The sequence below is a fragment of the Vipera berus genome, assembly GCF_964194415.1.
Source record: "Vipera berus genome assembly, chromosome: 5".
In the NCBI taxonomy this organism is placed as follows: domain Eukaryota; kingdom Metazoa; phylum Chordata; class Lepidosauria; order Squamata; family Viperidae; genus Vipera; species Vipera berus.
This window is the reverse complement of record NC_138207.1, coordinates 49513758-49531522: the sequence shown is the minus strand read 5'-3', so window position 1 is coordinate 49531522 and position 17765 is coordinate 49513758. Positions and strand designations below refer to the sequence as shown.

At 37.1% G+C, this 17765-nt stretch overlaps 1 protein-coding gene across 1 annotated transcript in view; it reads left to right on the top strand.

Moving 5' to 3' along the window:
* The window catches only part of SH3PXD2A (SH3 and PX domains 2A), a gene marked incomplete at its 3' end in the record, with an annotated part of 103535 nt that extends 86664 nt beyond the window's left edge, over window positions 1–16871 (top strand). Inside the window, exons 5-9 of the mRNA XM_081330056.1 lie at window positions 3309–3426; window positions 11337–11671; window positions 13673–13722; window positions 14719–14838; window positions 14976–16871. Coding sequence (XP_081186182.1) covers window positions 3309–3426; window positions 11337–11671; window positions 13673–13722; window positions 14719–14838; window positions 14976–16871 — 2519 coding nt within the window. The remainder of the gene's footprint in view (window positions 1–3308; window positions 3427–11336; window positions 11672–13672; window positions 13723–14718; window positions 14839–14975) is intronic.
* Between the last annotated feature and the right edge of the window lie 894 nt (window positions 16872–17765).

The following is a 17765-nucleotide window of genomic DNA, read 5'->3' as shown; positions in this document are numbered from 1 at the left end:
TGTTAAAGTATTGAGGCTTAGGAAGCAGGCAAAATGTTATTTATTATACATGAGTCACATAAAACATTCTAATGTTTAACTGGTTTACTCTGAACTTTATAACAGCTGTAGTGGCTCCTCCAAAATGCTGCTGAATCCTTTGTTGGAAACTATATTTATTTTTATTTAAATGAATGCTTGACAGATAAGCTGACACCTCATTATTCATCAAAAATGCTTATGTTTTATATCACAGTTTTCAAAATCGGCTGTGCATGAAGAGAGGTTTGGAATTACTTTTTTCCTTCCTTTTTCCACCAAAAGCTGTATAATGAAAAACAGTTTACTCTATATGAAATATTAATGTCCTGATGCCATTAGTTCATTTAAAGGGGATGAGAGAGTGGTATTTTTATTAAGAAGTAAGTTATATGTTCATTATGTTTGTTACATAAACTCATTTGCCGCTGGGAATCAGATTGGTATCATTCCACTATGGGTACTAGTGTCATGAGGAACGATCTACTACAGGTCCACAGTATTTTTATAACACAAGGTTGCATAAGGGAAACCATGTAACACAGTTGATATTAGAATATACTTTATTCATCATCTCCGGTTAGTATGGTCAATCATCATTCCAAATGTATCTAGAGATAATAGTGCCCTAAATCCCCTCTTTGTCTTTCTTTTTTCTTTCTTTTAACTATTTTTATTATAATAGTTGTGTATAACTTTTATGTTTATTTGTCTCCCGTCTCAATGAGAGAGATGGGCAATTTCTAAATTTGATAAATAAAATATGGGGAAGACCTATGTGTTTACTAAATGTTTTATAAACCCAGAGGTTTATAAGGTTTATGAGAGGTTTACAGTACATATTTTGAAAGGGCAGAACTGTGCTATCAATTTTGCTACTTGTGACTGTACTTCCTTCATTGTAATATGAAATCAAAAACAGCCATTCTAATGAGTCACAGTTGTCGGTTTGTTAAAATGCATTGCCAGCATTGATTCTGTTCATGTAGACTTTATTGTTTTCTAACCAGCAACAGAAAATAGTTGATTCATAAGCTATGCTGAAAACAACATGTTAAAACTGTCAGTAAACAGGAAGCAAGAGTAATCCTGTCTGCATTGCTGTTATCTCCTATCCTCTTATTAGCAATATGTAGAACCTCACAGCTGGTCAATAAGATTATCAAGACTCTTCAAACTATGCCAAGCACCTAAGCTCAACCAATGCTACTGACCATAGTTCAGATTTGTTGATGTGCAAGTTACAAAAGAAGTTAAACCAGTTTCAGTTCCATGGCTAAAAATCAGAAATCCTTGTAACAGTAATGGTGGATCCACAATATTATCTGAATTAGCCTGGAATCTCATGAGTCCTGGCAAACCACACTATATCTAATTATGTTCTACACACCATCCCTCAATCTTAAAACATCTGAGACTAATCTACTCCAGATATTCATAATCTCCCCATCCCTTCCATTTATGAACTTTTTTATGAGGTTGCTTTTATCCATCTTCATTGGCTCTAATAGCAATCTAAAACTAACCCTTTCTCTTGGGATTTTTCTATTTAATTTGTTGTGTTTAAATTTCTGCAGTTTCAAATAATCTAGTTGATGTCATACTATCTACTATTAATATTCTTTATTTTCCTCTGGAACATTATCCCTCATTTCTTTAAAAACATTTTACATAAGAAACCTGGCTTCCTTATCCACAATGTTCAACCATATGCAGATGTATTATTTATGTTAATGTGGGGATATTTTGCTTCTATAACTTCTTTTAGCACACATGCTCTAGAAATAGGCAACAGCATATCAATATATAATTTCCACAATTTAGGCTTCTTCTGATAAAAGATTTGGGTAACTTTGTCTCCATTCTGACATAATCTTAAATGTGTGAATAATGATTTCTAAGAAGGCCCCTGTTCAAGTCCTTACTTAGCCATAAAGCTTGCTAGGTGGCTTTGGGCTGATCAGCCAACTTTCCTTATAGTATTGTTGTCAAGAAAGAAGACTTCTGAATGTGTCTCTTTGAGGTCTTAGGAGAAAAATAATCATATTCAGTAGAGTCCCTTCCATCACTTGTGCGATATCTCCTGAAAGCTGTTCATGGAATAGGGAAGGACAACCACTTCTGCCAGACCAACTGTGCGCGTATGCCAGTCTCCAATTAAGGTGAAAGAATTCTGCTTCAAATCTTATTTGTAAAGACAGCTGGGTTATCTATAGCCTTGGCTTATTCTCCCTTTCTAAATTCTTATAAGAACTATAAAATTGGAAAAAATATATATTGTAGCTATTCTCAAGTTCCTTTGGAAGAAAAAGAGGATATGCAAATAATAAATAAGGATTTTGGACTTTAAATATTAAAGTGAGGACAGAAACTGTCCTGTAATCCCAAAACAATATCAGGAGGAGTGTTTCTCGATTAACAGGATCTTGCCTGCCTTTGGATCATGGTCTGTGAGAAATACCAGACAATGTTGATACCTAGTTTAACAGGACTATACCTCAGAGGTAGACTACATGCCCTCTGTATGGAAGGTCCAACTTATCAGGCCCACAACTTATCAATGTAAAATCCTTCCCTCTGTATAACCAGTGCTGGCTTAAAAGGACCAGTGTTCCTATGAACATGGTTAACTAAATTGTGCGATGTGTTTTCCTGATGGTGCAAGTGTTTATAGCAATCCAGGAGGTTAACAATGAATTAGCAATTTTTATTTTAAAAAAGGTTAAAAAGATACACTTGCTCTTCTTTTATGAGTAGAGATGACCTGGAAAGCAGAATATGATCTAATCAACAAAAGCAAATCCTGGCTGCTTTGTACTGAAACGTGATATTGTCTGTTGGAATGTGAAAAGTATAGTTCAGTCTGTTCCTCTAGGTTGAAGAGTTTTGGTCATGCTCCAGCTTCACTGTACAGATTCCAGTAATGCAGGGTTACTATAATCATGTGTGTGCTAAATGGAGCCAGCTGGAGAAGATTCCTCCAGTGCTGCTTTGCTTCTTTGGCAGCTTGTTTGATTTTTTTGTCAATACCATATGTATGATGCAGGGGACCCCCTTCTCTAGACACCCTGTCTCATTTATTGGCATGAAAGGAGCTGGGCGGTGGTGATGGTGCTGACACAGGCATGCTTACAGTATGATAATTAATAGGTATATGATCTCACAAGCAAGACTCCACCTCTGCAATGCTCAAGGATTTTAATTGCCTGCAAAATAATTTGAAATCACAATGAGAGAAGACAAAACAGCTGTTTGATCTTAACTGATGTTGTCTTCTCTCTCTTTGCTAGAAGAGAAATATGTCACAATTCAGTCATATACCAGCCAGGGGAAGGATGAAATTAGTTTCGACAAGGGAGTCACTGTGGAAGTCATTCAAAAGAACCTGGAAGGATGGTGGTACATAAGGTAATGTCATTTTGGCATGTGCAAGCCTTTTGGTTCCAACAAAATCCTATATATTTCTATCAAAGGTAGGACCCAAAATGTTTCAAATATATAGAAATGTTAATAATGTTATAAAAGCCAGTTAAACTATTTTAATAATATTTGTAAAATAAGATTTGCAGTTTGCAGATTTCTTCAGCTAGGGAGAGAATAGAGGACATGTCTTACAAATCAGAGAGAAAAATTAAAACCAAGTATAGCTGTTCTTGCATTTAAGAAGGATGGGTGTTTAAGTGGATTTTCCAATCAAATTTTCTGGGGGTTTTCCTACTTTTTCCAACTAAAGCAGTGAACCATCTTCCATAGGATTGTAATATGATATTTTAAACTATGGGAAGCACTCTGTCTTTGTGTGTATACATGTATGTAATTTGCATTCAGCTGTAACAAGGTTTTTAAAGAGCAACGTGTTCTACTAGCATATGTGTTGAATTTTTGCAGAGAAGAGGTAATCTTGGCTGTAATTCAAACACTTTCCTTCTGGTAGCTTTAAATAATTAGTTCCATGCAGAAACGAAGGGTTTTTTATTTAATGACATAGTTCTAAATACATTAAATGCCACGTAGGCATTTGCTGTGCTCAGCACAATGCACTCCTGTTTCTGGTTGATGCAATAAAGATCAAAAGCACAACAAAATATAAAAGTAGTCAATGTTAACTGTTAACAGCCAGGTTTACAAACTGATCCTAATACTTTTGCTTCCTTACTTTCTTTGAAATATCCCACAGAATTTAGCTGGGTCTTTTCCCAAAGAGTGATAAAGTTTGCAGCCTTGCAGTTCAACTATTAAGTAAAATCACTGTAATTCAAATGAAAAAAAAGAATATATTTGATCAAGAAGCCTGAAAACCTGGCTCCTGAATGGCTTTAAGTAAACCTGTAATAAAGGGTTGCCTTGTATAATGCAAACTTATGCACCTAGTCACATTACAGAACCGTCTTCTGGATGACCCATTTCACCCCAGGGTCCTGCAAATTATCTTCTGTTCATTTTACTTTGCATATAAAATAGATACTTTTCATAGTTTGTTATTTGCTTTTGAAGTTTGACCATCTTACAACACCTATGGTTTGAATAATGGAAACATACTGAGATCTATATGTTGTATAAACATAGTGACTGTAGTAACATCTTCATTACTAACTTTTCCATCAACAATAAAGGAAAGCTGATAGAGTGGGAGTAGACTCTTAACACTGTGAGCAGAGAATGGTTGGCCTTGTGTCAGCTCTGCATTCTTCTCTCTTTAAATCATTCTCTGGACTTTAATCCAAAGCCAAGGGTGCAGGAGCAGAGTGCAGAGCATTTGCAGGAGGAAAAACAATGTCATCAACTCTCCCTGATTTTACTTTTGAATTCCCTTTTTGTTTTTAAAGATTGATTTTGTACTAGCAAATTTTACTTTATCTTAAACCTAACAGAGCTTTAAAGTATTCAGCATTTTCATTTAAGATGACTACACTATAGGAAATTCTAGATTATAATTAGATTTTTTATCCTCTCTGATCACTCATATTGCAGTCTGAAAATAAGCCTTGTTTATCTTTTGCTTATACCAACATTGAAAATACACAGAGAATGTCATTGGGTATCCTGTTCTCTTAGCTACATAGAATGCTCAAAAGTGCCACGTATCCTCTTCATACAAAATTAATTAAATTTCTAGCTAGCCCTATCCATGTTTTCTAGTACAGAAATTTGACAACTTTTAAAGCAATCAAGTATCGAGGTACCACTGTACATATATTTATGGATATATCTGGTGGTTTGGGGGGAAGGGAAGAGCTTGCTATTATGGGAAACTGTAAAAAGGAGGATATTGTTCTTACAAAGAAGATGAAAAAGAAAACAATGTTTTTGCTGCTATTCTTCTATTTTATTAAAAACTCCCATGATGAAATGGTATCATGTTTGCAATTTTACATTCAGAATTTTTCCAACAGAGATTATTTATGTTTATATAGTCACTAAATTGAGAGAGGAATGTGGAGAAGATCTAAATAAGCTATTCCCCAAATAACACCATGCAACAGCTTGTTGCCTCTGCTATAATTTAAAGACCACTTCAGCTACCTTAATAGTACAACGAAAAATATTTCGTTGTTCACACATTATTTCTGAGATTTAACATGGCCTGTTATTGGTCTTTAAGATAGTTCATGGATGTCAAAACTTGAAGGGTTTGTTTGAAACTGAATGGCAAAGCTGCTCATATAATTCAGCATTAGAAGATGTATACTTTGTGTCTTGGATTGTAACAACACTGATAGGAAAAGCCTATCTAGAATGACTTAAAGTAGAAGTTTAAGATCTCCATAGGGTCTGTTTAATCCCACCTCTTTCCTTTGCATAATGTTAGCCAATTAAAGAGATTTACCTTGAGGGCAATGACCAGCAGCTCAGATTTCATTGGTACCCAAATATAATAAACCTCATGAACAGCTATAAGGAATGTGCTTTGCTTTACATTTTCTTACAACTCAGTAATGAAAACTGATTCTTTAAATTATTCTGAGATATGAAATTCCTATTCAGATCTTCCTCTAGAGTCATAACTGAATTAATGAGAAGGAAATTCTTTTGTAGACTAATCAAGAATAGGAGTTTTTCAATTTAGATTAGTACTAAAAGTAGTACTAAAACAACAAATGCTAGATCTGCCCAAATGTAAATACAAAGGATATAAATATTTCATTATAATATTTCTTACATCAGGTAGAGTCAGAAATACTGAAATTCTTGCATTCTTAGTTCTCTTGTGGCTCTATATTCCATCCAATTCTCTGCTATGCTTTCCTTCATCCACTAAACAGCTAATTACAGAGATTCATAAAAGATCACATGAAATGTTGCTAGGAATAAAAGGGACACAGAAAAGGACATGCATTATGTTATCACAAATAGCTTTGAAAATTGATCAGTAGGAGAATTTCTGCTAATTAGGTCATTGCTATAAACCAGGGGTAGGCAACTTTGGCTCTTTTATGATTCATGGACTTCAACTCCCAGAATTCCTGAGCCAACATGGCTCAGCTTGGAAACCTCTCTCTTTCCCCTCAGCATGGCTGGCTCAGGAATTCTGGGAGTTGACGTCCATGAGTCATAAAAGAGCCAAGGTTGCCTACCCCTGCTATAAACAGTGCTTGTTAGAAAGTTTTTTATAATGGTGAATTAGCTGCCACAAGAGCAAAAAAAAAGTAAGTTCCACCTTAAACTCTTAACATTCTCCTCCTTAAATATAAATACAAAATGATGATTCTGGTCAGATTTTCACTTTTCTCCCCCTTCCACTCCCTTCCTAGTTTCCTTCCCTCTGGAATAATTCCAGTGTTCTGGAGCTGGAAAGCAGATGTTTTAAAGGGGAAGAAAATGCTCAAACAGAGGCAGTTTTGCCCATTCACCTTTTTCCTTTAGAATCATGGTTGGAATATTAAGTTTTACCTTCAAAGAGCATTAAAAACATTAGTGGATTTGTGAATAGAAAATCCAAAAGCCCCCTTTTTCTGCTCTGCCTTCTTGCAGTCTTCTGATTGTATTCCATTTTCAGAACAAGAAAAAGATCCTCTTTTCTCTCATTTTTGCATTTCTATACTTGTTCAGAAAATTGGCCAATAGTTGTTGCATTAACTTGTACTTAAGGCTTTCCATAAAAGCTAGCTATGAAAACTAATGGCTAATGCATAAGTTCTTTGTCAAATGTGCTAGTTCTGGGTACGATGGCCTAGGCCAGGGGTCTGCAACCTTGACAACTTTAAGACTTGTGGACTTCAGCTCCCAGAATTCCTCAGCCAGCTATGCTATGCTAACTGAGGAATTCTGGGAGTTGTCAAGTTGTCAAGGTTGCAGACCCCTGGCCTAGGGTTATTCCTAAATCCTATTCTGACTTGCTTAACTTTTTGCAGATCTCAATTTCCAATCTTTCAGCTGAAATGAGAAGATTCTTGAAAACTTCAAAAGAAAAACACAGCTGCTTCACTGAATCTGTGTGACTGATTCATTTGTCGGGTATATATACACAGACAACATAAGATTTGTTTAAAATGAAACTCATTCCGTTAATAGTCATTGCATGAAAGAGAGCAGTTTTGTTTTCTTTTGGAATTCAGGAACTAAGAGGAGACTTTCCATTAGCCCGGCACATTGTTTTCATTGTTTTCCTTCACAGATTTGAGCAAGAAAATATAAGGTGTTTTTAGATAAAAATCACAAAATAGTCCCTGCTGTCTCCCATGAATAACTCTGCATTTCCTCAAATTAGATGTCTCTGTCCTATAAGCTTCACACCAGGGCCTGTGATTTTTACAGGGAGTTCTCTCTTGTGTTGTCCTTGGGATGGTGAAGAGGCTGCTATTGAGTTGTTTATTCTTGTCTGTAGAGTCCTTGGTGCTCTCTGAGCTTGGTTGTTTTCTTGTAGACATTTCATTCTTAGACTAGGTAACATCTTCAGTGCTAGCAGGGAGCGAAAATTGCTTTCTATTTATGTACAGTCGCTTGCCCTGTCAGTACTGGTGGGAATATTGTCGTCTTGGTAGTTCCCTGATTAGACCTTTGTTTACTTCTTGATTGTTTGAATTGGTAGTCCATTGATTAGAGTTTTGTTTATTGTTTGTTTGGTGTTAATCCTGATATTAATCCCTGCTTATATGGAATGTTGACTGCTGGCAAGGGGGTATTCTGATCTTGTTCTTTTCTTTTACCTTTTTATGGTTTCTTTTGAATAGCGTATAAATGTTCTTTATCTTTACGTGTTACTGATGGCTGAGGGCCAAGCTTCTAGGAATTCCCTAGCATCTTTAACTTGGTCTACCAAGTTCAATTAACTATGGTTAAATCTGTCCATGTGCTGTGAAATTAAGGAGCTTTTTTTTATCATGTCTTCTGAAGCTAGTTGGTGTTCATGATTCTTCAAGACTCTTATCTACCAGAGTGTGAATAATGTTGCTCAGTTGGCCAGAAGGCACTGACAAACTGAACATGCTTTTTAATAATTGACTAATTTCTTCCATATTTCCGAAATAGATTCTTTTCTATTTTCTTTCTTTCTTTCTTTCTTTTTTTTTTGGGGGGGGGGCTTTTTCTCCTAAGTTTCTGTGTTGGATAAACTTGAAACTGAGATTAGCTTCTGAACTAAATATTTCTGGGGCTGAACTGTCTAGTTAGCTTTCATTCAAATTAAGTCCTTCTTTTATATTGATTTAAAAATATACTAGAAATAAAACTAATATATGTAATCATAATCATAATAGTAAAGTTGGAAGGGACCTTGGAGGTCATCTAGTCCAACCCCCTGCTCAGGCAGGAAACCCTATACCATTTCAGACACAGTTTTTCCTTCCTGTATTTCAAAGTATTTCTTTCTATGGGGGGTGAATTATTACCCCCTGTAGATAGGGCTCGCAACTTGGGAGTCCTCCTAGATTCACGGCTCACCTTGGAAGACCACATAGTGGCTGTGACTAGGGGGGCTTTCGCCCAGGTTCGCCTGGTGCGCCAGTTGCGGCCCTATCTAAGCCGGGATGATTTATGCACGGTCACTCATGCGCTCGTGACCTCTCGTCTAGATTACTGCAACGCTCTCTACATGGGGCTGCCCTTGAGGACCACCCGGAGGCTCCAACTGGTACAGAATGCAGCCGCGAGAGTTGTGCTGGGAGTCTCCCGATACTCCCATGTTACACCTCTGCTCCGTGAGCTGCATTGGTTACCAGTTGTCTTCCGGGTGAGATTCAAGGTACTAGTAATGGTGTTTAAAGCCCTACATGGCAGGGGTCCGGAGTACCTCAGGGAACACCTGCTGCCGGCATCAACCTCCCTGCGCCCTGTGCGTTCCCACAGAGAGGGTCTCCTCAGGGTGCCACCGATCAGAGAATGTCGATTGGTGGCCCCCAGGGGGAGATCCTTCTCTGTGGGCGCTCCGGAACTATGGAATCAGTTACCGGTAGAGCTCCGGATGGTGCCCGATCTTCGCTCCTTTCGCCGCGATCTGAAGACATTTTTGTTCGAACAAGCCGGCCTGGCCTGATGGGGGATTGGTGGGGTTTTTATTTTTGTATTTCTATTGTTGTATTTTTGGGGTTTTTATAAATGTAGTGTATTAATTGTTTTAATGGGCAACTATTTAATCTTCTTTTAATATTTGTAACTTTGTATTTTATTCTTGCCCTGTGCACCGCCCTGAGTCCTTCGGGAGAAGGGCGGTATAGAAATATTAATAAACTAAACTAAAGTGGGATTCTTGAAGAACATTTACTTAAGAATTAATTTAATTGAAATTACTAATATTTTATTTTGAGTAAGCAATCATTCTCAAGTTCTGCTTCTCTACTCTGGTAGTCTTTTATTATGTCGTTCTCGACTTACAATAATTCGTTTCGTGTCTGTTCAAAGTTACTATAGCACTGAATAATATGGCTTATGACCATTTTTCATAGTTACGACCTTTGCATCATCCCCATGATTATATGATCAAAATTCAGATGCTTGGCAACTGGTTCATATTTATACCTTTCCTGTATCCCAGAGTCATATGATCCCTTCCTGTGAATTTCTGATAAGCAAAGTCAATGTGGAAGCCAGATTCACTTAACAACCAAGTTACTAACTTATAAACCGCAGTGATTCATTAACAACTGCAAGAAAAGTCGTAAAATGGGGCAAAACTCACGTAACAAATGTCTCACTTAACAACAGAAATTTTGGGCTCAGTTGTGATCATAAGTTGAGGACCATCTGTACTTCAGATAGATAGTTCCTAACACTATCAGTTCAATGGTATTTGCACCTCTTCTGACTTTCTTCCTTAATTATTATTTGTGGTTAAAAAAAAATAGCTGTTTCTTTGAAAAACATGGAATGATTGCAAATAAAAGATAATGTTACAAACAAAGCAATTCAAATGCATTTGAAATTTGGTGAACTTGTTACAGTGATGATGATGGTGAAATACTGGACTAGACTAGACTTAAAAAGATCCAGACTTTTAGCCATGGAATCTCACTCAATGACTTTGACCCAATCCCTCTTTCTGAGCCCATTCGGCTCCACGGGATGGCTGTGGTAAAGATAAGATGAAGGATGACCTCTTAGAGATGTGACAAAGAAATATCATTTATAGAAATGTTCATAATCATCAAACTAGAACAATATAAGAAAACAATTAGAGGAAATCAGGTTAGATTATTTAATAGTTTTATTATTTTTAAACATTTCGGTCATCTTTCTAAAATACAGATAGTCCTTTACTTGAGGCCATAATTGAGCCCAAAATTTCTGTTGCTAATTAAGACATTTCTTAAGTAGGTTTTGCCTCATTTTATGACCTTTCTTGCCACAGTTGTTAAGATCTAGCACAGTTGTTAATCACTGCAGTTGTTAAGTTCATAATACAGTTAAGTAAATCTGGTTTAACTGGCTTACCGATTGACCTTGTTTATCAAAGGTAGCAAAAGGTGATCACGTGATCCTGGGACACTGCCACTGCAGTGGTGGGATTCAAATATGTGAACAACCGGTTCTCTGTGTGGATGCCGCTTCTGGAAGTCCATTCTGGGCCTGGGCAACAAAAAATTAGCTACCGGTTCTGCCGAAGTGGTGCGAACTGGCTGAATCCCACCACTGTGCAAATGTCATAAATATGAGTCAGTTGCCAAGTATCTGAATTTTGCTTACGGGACCATGGGGATGCTGCAGTGGTTATAAATGTGAAAAACAGTCATAAGTCACTTTTTCCAGTGCCGTTGTAACTTCAAATGGTCACTAAACAAACTGTTGTAAGTTGAGGGCTATCTGTAATGCTAACTCAGTTTCTGCACCACATTTTGTAATTATGGTATAAGCAGCTAAACTGCAATCGCTCTTTGTATTTTCAGATATTTAGACAAAGAAGGCTGGGCCCCAGCATCGTATCTGAAGAAAGCAAAAGATGAGCTTCCCTCTCGGAAAAAGAATCTTACAGGGCCAGTGGAAATTATAGGAAACATCATGGAGATCAGCAACTTGCTAAACAAGAAATCTTCCAGTGACAAGGAAACTCAGTCAGAAATTGAAACGATGGAATCGCATGTCACCAAGAAAGAAATAAGCTTGCCCATCTTATGCAATGACTCCAATGGCAATTTCATGATGACCCAAGACAAGCAGATTTCAAAACAGGTGCAGGGGTCTCCTGCCATAGCACGGATTGCCCCACAAAGAGCTCAAATAAGTAAGACCATGGTGATCTTCTAACTTTCCCTCTCCCAAAGCGTATCACTTAGAAACACAGATAAAATGGGACTGTAAATTGAAAAAAACAGTGGCCTAGAAGAGTTAGAAGGCTTATGATTTAAACATTTTGCTGCCTCTTGTTAATTGTCCATTCTGATATTTCTCAGTTGTTAATTTTTCCAAATTTAATTTTGTTTCATTTCTTCATGAGTTTAAAATCTTATAAACTCTTATACAAAAATGAGTTAGTTTGGGCAATACTGCTCCTTTGCATGCAGTTATTTTTTTTAGCATGTGTAAGATTACATATACTTTATATGGGGATCTGCATCCCAAGTTTATATGAAGCTGAGATATGCATATTGTTCTGTGTATGAATGTGCAATTACTCAGAAGTAAGCCCCACTTAATTCTGTGGTAAATTAATGTAAGATTGTGGCTTTAATCTTACAACTCTTCAATAATGTTCTATTATTCCTTGGAACATGCTGTAGCCACAGTCCAAATTCCAAAATTCTTAACATTCAGATAGACAGTAATAAGTTATACACTGTGACTGGCAATAGTGTGATATGGGGTATTGATTACCTTCCTAAACTGCTTTTCCTATGCTGCTGTGTGGATTAAACTGCCATTAGTTGTTCATTGTTGCCCATTCTCTATGCTTGTTTTGTCCCTAGAAGGACTGTGTACACTTGAATTTGAGTAGTTTTAAGATTGCTGGTTACTCATGTATAGCATGCTCTCTCTCTCTCTCTTTCTTCTACACACATACCCTCACGCATGTACATACAAACACACACACAACACAGATATTAGTTATTTCAGGGTAAAGTGATATATTTGCTAAGAAACTGCCTAAACAGTGGACTGTAGGTTGCCATTCTACTGTCTTATCTCAGCATTGATCCTATGTTTAATACCTCCAAGATCTATGATAGACTGCAGGGTTTGGGTATATAAAAATAATTACTGTTTCTTGAAAAGGCTCATGATGCCCCCTTCTGATCAGCTCTTATACTGCTTCTTAATATTAAGTTTCCTAGCCTGTTTCCATGCAAGGTATATAAGTACAAAGCACATACATTTGTCATATAATCAATTCAATGAATCTAATCCTTGAATAAATGAACACAATGGACATAATAGGTAGCACCATTCCATATAAAACTTACCTAGAAAAGTAATCTATAAATCTATAGTGAAAAAAGATGCAACTTTTTCATCTGCCAGGACCATTGATTTTTGCACATCTTTCCACAGTGTGAAATAATCTGCACATTTGTACACACACACACACACACACACACACACACACACTAAGGTCAGCAATAATCCATATGATTTTATCTCCACCCAACCCTCTTAATCCCAAAACAGCTACTGTATTGAAAACAACTTGAAACAGAACTGAAATCCATATTAGTAATCTTGGAATTATTTGTATGTTGAAAGGACTGTCTGGTGGTGTATCTGGTAGTGATTCCCTTCTTGTCAGAGAACCTGACCATGGTTATTCTCCTCTGATAATAAGCATCTTAAATTAAAGTAATACATTACATACAGATATTTTTTTTGAAATTTCCCTTGGTATAAAATATAGGAGTTAGTTTAGTTAAAACAGAGAAATCATAATTGCTTTACAAGTTTGAAATAATAATACTGGCATGTTGATTCAAGCTTAAATATAAGGATTGCCTGTTACTACTTGAACATGTAAGAATATTAGAAATATTGAAAAAGCCCATTTTCCAGCTGTAGAAGTCCAAGTAAAACAGTACAAGAAATATATTATTATGGTCTGTTCTGGAACGTCCTCTAGAGCAGATTCTTTTCATCTGCTCGGGTTTTTTAAATACAGTGGCTATTAGAATATCTTTGATTGGGGGGAAAAAACCCTCTGGACTTAAGAGTTAATAAACATTTTAATAAAACACTTTTTACCCTTTTACTCACAATTTTACTGACAATAATTTGGAAATATTCCTTCTTTGTGAAGGTTCTCCAAATCTGCGTATGAAACCTCCTCCAAGAAGAGAATCTAGTTTGGTGAGTAGTGATTTTGTTTTTATATTTAAGTCACTATATATTTAGTATTACACAAACACATTGCCTAATATTTAGAACTTAAGTACAGGAAACCAGCCCTTGGTTTCCCACTGAGCAATTAGGAAAACAAGTGGTAGGTTAGGTTTTTTTATCATGAGGTGAAGTATTATGAGCTGGGTAACTAAATTCATCCATGATGGTGGTTAAATAGATCCCTATAAAATAATATATTGCTAATATCTTTATATGAGGTGTACGAGAACATAAGCTTATTAGAGTGTTAGTCAACCTTATTTTTAATCTTTCAGCCAGAAATGCTGAAGTGAAGCTCCAGCCTCATAACCATAAATTTTGTGGTATGCAGATTTTACTGTGTGTTCAAAAGTATCGCAATTTAGTATATATCAGAGTTAAGAGAATTTAAGATAACCTTTCCCAATACAGTGCTCTTCAGTGTTTTATATACAACTACCAACATTTCTAATTCTGATCAGTAGGACTTTTAAATGGGTCCAGGACAACTCGCCCCGGCCCACTTGCCGCGAGACAACTTGCCACAAGACAATTCACTGCAGGATGAACTCAAGAGAGGGACAAGTTAATTGCAGGGTGCCTTGTCTTGCTTTAGGTTTGAACCTTCTCAGGTTAGAAGTCCCCAAGGCTGGGGTGAGCTATAGTTCTACTTGTCTCTCTCTTGAGTTATCCCTCATTGAATTATCCCGTGGTGAGTTGTCCCACAGCGAGTCAACCACAGGGAGACAGCCAAGGTGAGTCAGCCAGTGTGAGTTGACCATGGTGAGTTGTCCAATTCTGGTTTTGGTTTGATGTACCACTACTGACAACACTTTGATTTTCTTGCTTAGAGAGTTTCAGCAGCCACCATTTATATTCATTTGTCTCTTGCAAGTAAATTTGTAATAATTTGGTTTTAAATGCCCTCTTCCCTTGTTCTCTGACATTTTTAATTAAACTCTATGGCACTGTTTATTGCCACAGGGCTTTCAACTACCTAAACCTCCTGAGCCACCTTCAGTGGAAGTTGAATATTATACTATTGCAGAGTTCCAGTCTTGTATTGCTGATGGAATAAGCTTTCATGGAGGACAAAAAGCAGAGGTAAGACTAAAATAGAAAATGAGTCAGTGATGGATAGTTGTTATATAGTGAGCAAAAATCAAAGAGAATCTTGGATAAAAAAATAATGTATTAGTGTTTTGTATCCATAATTAATTTATGATTTAATCCTTCTCTAGGTTATTGACAAGAATTCTGGGGGCTGGTGGTATGTCCAGATTGGAGAAAAAGAAGGCTGGGCTCCAGCATCATATATTGATAAAAGGAAGAAACCCAATTTAAATAGGCGAACAAGCACTCTGACCAGGCCCAAAGTTCCTCCCCCTGCTCCTCCTAATAAAGTAAAGGATTCTGAAGAAGTAACAGCAAGTAGTACCACAGCTTCAGGAGATGGCCAAGATTCCCCACACAAGCAGATGTATGAGGAACCAGAGTATGATGTGCCTGCCTTTGGTCATGACTCAGAATCTGAGCTGAGCCAAGGAGAAGATGGTAACTCAGACAAAAGCTCATTCCACCTTCCAAAACCTTCCCCTGGATCATCCCTCCAAAAAGCAAAATTTCAAGTTGGAGAATCTTCTGATGATGTGACCCATGAAGAGGAAACAATCTATGAAAATGAAGGTTTTAGACCTTACATAGAAGATGCACTGTCAAGCAAGGAATCTAGTGGAGATTCTGATTCTCGAAGTTCCTCACTGTCTTTGATTCAAAGAAATTCTCCACGTTCAGTTTCTCCTAAATCCTCCCTTCTGAAGCCCAAAAGTATTCAAACAAACTTTGGGAAGTCTCATTACAGCCATAATGAGGAGACTAAGCCAAGATCAGCCTCAGATGCTGGCCTAAGTAGCATACCCAAATCAAGCACAAAAAGGGATACTGGAGAATTCATGTCTAGCAGAGGAAAACCAATGGTGAGGCCAAAACCATTTCTGAACAAAGCAGATTCTCAAAGTCAAGAAATAATGAATATCAGTATTTTACGTCATCATCTGAGACCAACTGGGCAACTCAGAGGTGGACTTAAAGGTTCAAGAAGTGAGGAATCTGAAAGTCCACCTCAGACAACTTCTGGAAACTCTGAAGAGTCTTTCAGAAGAAATTCTGCAGAATTCATTACATCTTCTTCCCATGCCTTATTTTATGCAGGCCAGCTAGCCAAAACAGAGAATGAAAGTAACCCATCAAAATGTCTGTATATAACCACTGATTCTTATCAAAAAGTTCAAGATTCTGAAATCAGTTTCCCTGCTGGAATAGAAGTGGAAGTATTGGAAAAGCAATCAAGTGGATGGTGGTATTTGAAATATGGAGAAATAGAAGGGTGGGCTCCTTCTCATTATCTGATGTCTTTTGATAACCAACAACAAGAAAACATCTCCATTGGAGGAGATACCACATCCAATATATCACAGGCAAGAAACAGAAGAAATGAAAGCAAATCCAATAGCTTGGAGAAAATAGAGAAGAAGGTCCAGGCACTGAATACTATCAACCAGAACAAAAGAACAACACCCCCTATTCCTAATAAGCCACCTGGTAGCTTCTCCAAAACATCTGGGCCTGTCAAATTGCGAAATGGAGTTAGACAGCTAGCAGTGAGACCACAGTCAGTGTTTGTTTCTCCACCCCCCAAGGATAATAATCTGCCTTGTTCCCTGCGTAGGAATGAGTCACTTTCTGCCACAGATCATTTGAGGACTGTACGTCGTAATTCATCTTTCAGTGCTGCCCAATCCCAAATGAATGAGTCTAAAGTAAAACATGCTGGTCGACTGGTCTCTGAAGAGTCAGATAATGCCTCCTACATACCAACTGACCGCAATGGAATTCCAGTGTCCACTGTCAGGCCTAAGCCCATTGAAAAATCTCAGTTCATTCATAATAATCTTAAGGATATTTATATCTCCATTGCAGATTATGAGGGAGATGAAGAAACTGCTGGATTTCAAGAAGGTGTCTGCATGGAGGTATTGGAAAAGAACCCAAATGGCTGGTGGTACTGCCAGATCATGGACAGTGGGAAACCATTTAAAGGCTGGGTGCCCTCAAATTATTTGGAAAAAAAGAAATAGTATTACAATGTATTTAAATTCACTAATTTATGCTTCCCTTTGGTGTACATTTGGAAGATGGGAAAAGATACAAAGATGTATTTCCTTTACACTATTGTGCATACACAAGACAGTTCAGTTTTGCTTGTTGCCCAGAAAGTCTGCCATCTTTTAGGATGTTTTGAAGGAATGGTCTCATTCTGCAAGTACCAAGAAAATACAGCTGGAATTAATGCCCTTTTATTTTATTTCTTCCCCCCACCTCACAAAGATGTGCATCAGGATACATTACCCTATTTCCTGATTTTAATACTCAGAAACCAAATGTGTGCCTTTCCATTCTAGTTTGGAATTATGGGGTTACTTGATTGGGAGTTTGATGCCAAACCCAAATGTGTTTTATAAAAACTCTGCTTGTTCATTTCTTCCATGTGATGTGGCCATAAATAGTATTTGGTTGATCCCCCCTTCACTCAAGATGTGTGGGGAACAGAGCAAGTGGAGAAAATTTTCAAGGAACCGTCACTCGGCTATTGCATTCAGATCTCTAGACTGAAGATCTGAGAAGGATTTTTTTTTCATTTTTGGTATTGGATTTGAATCATATATTCTTCTGTTTCTCCAGTACTATCCACTGTTTTTTTCTTCTTGTATTCCTTACTTATCACCTGGGTCAGGAATGGGGAGGAGTATTTTTTAAAAAGTTATAAGTGGACTTTGAAGTGTAATCCAATTTTACGTGGTTTCCTAATGTTTGTAAACATGCTAAAACTATGAGTTGCACACAATCTCTTCTGCACACTAGTTTCAACTTTAATGTTTTCCTTTTGTGGCCTTCTGAGTAATATGTACTGCGATTATTTTGAGAGTACTTGCCAGACAACTCAGTTATTCAGAGTTTCGGATATCAACTAA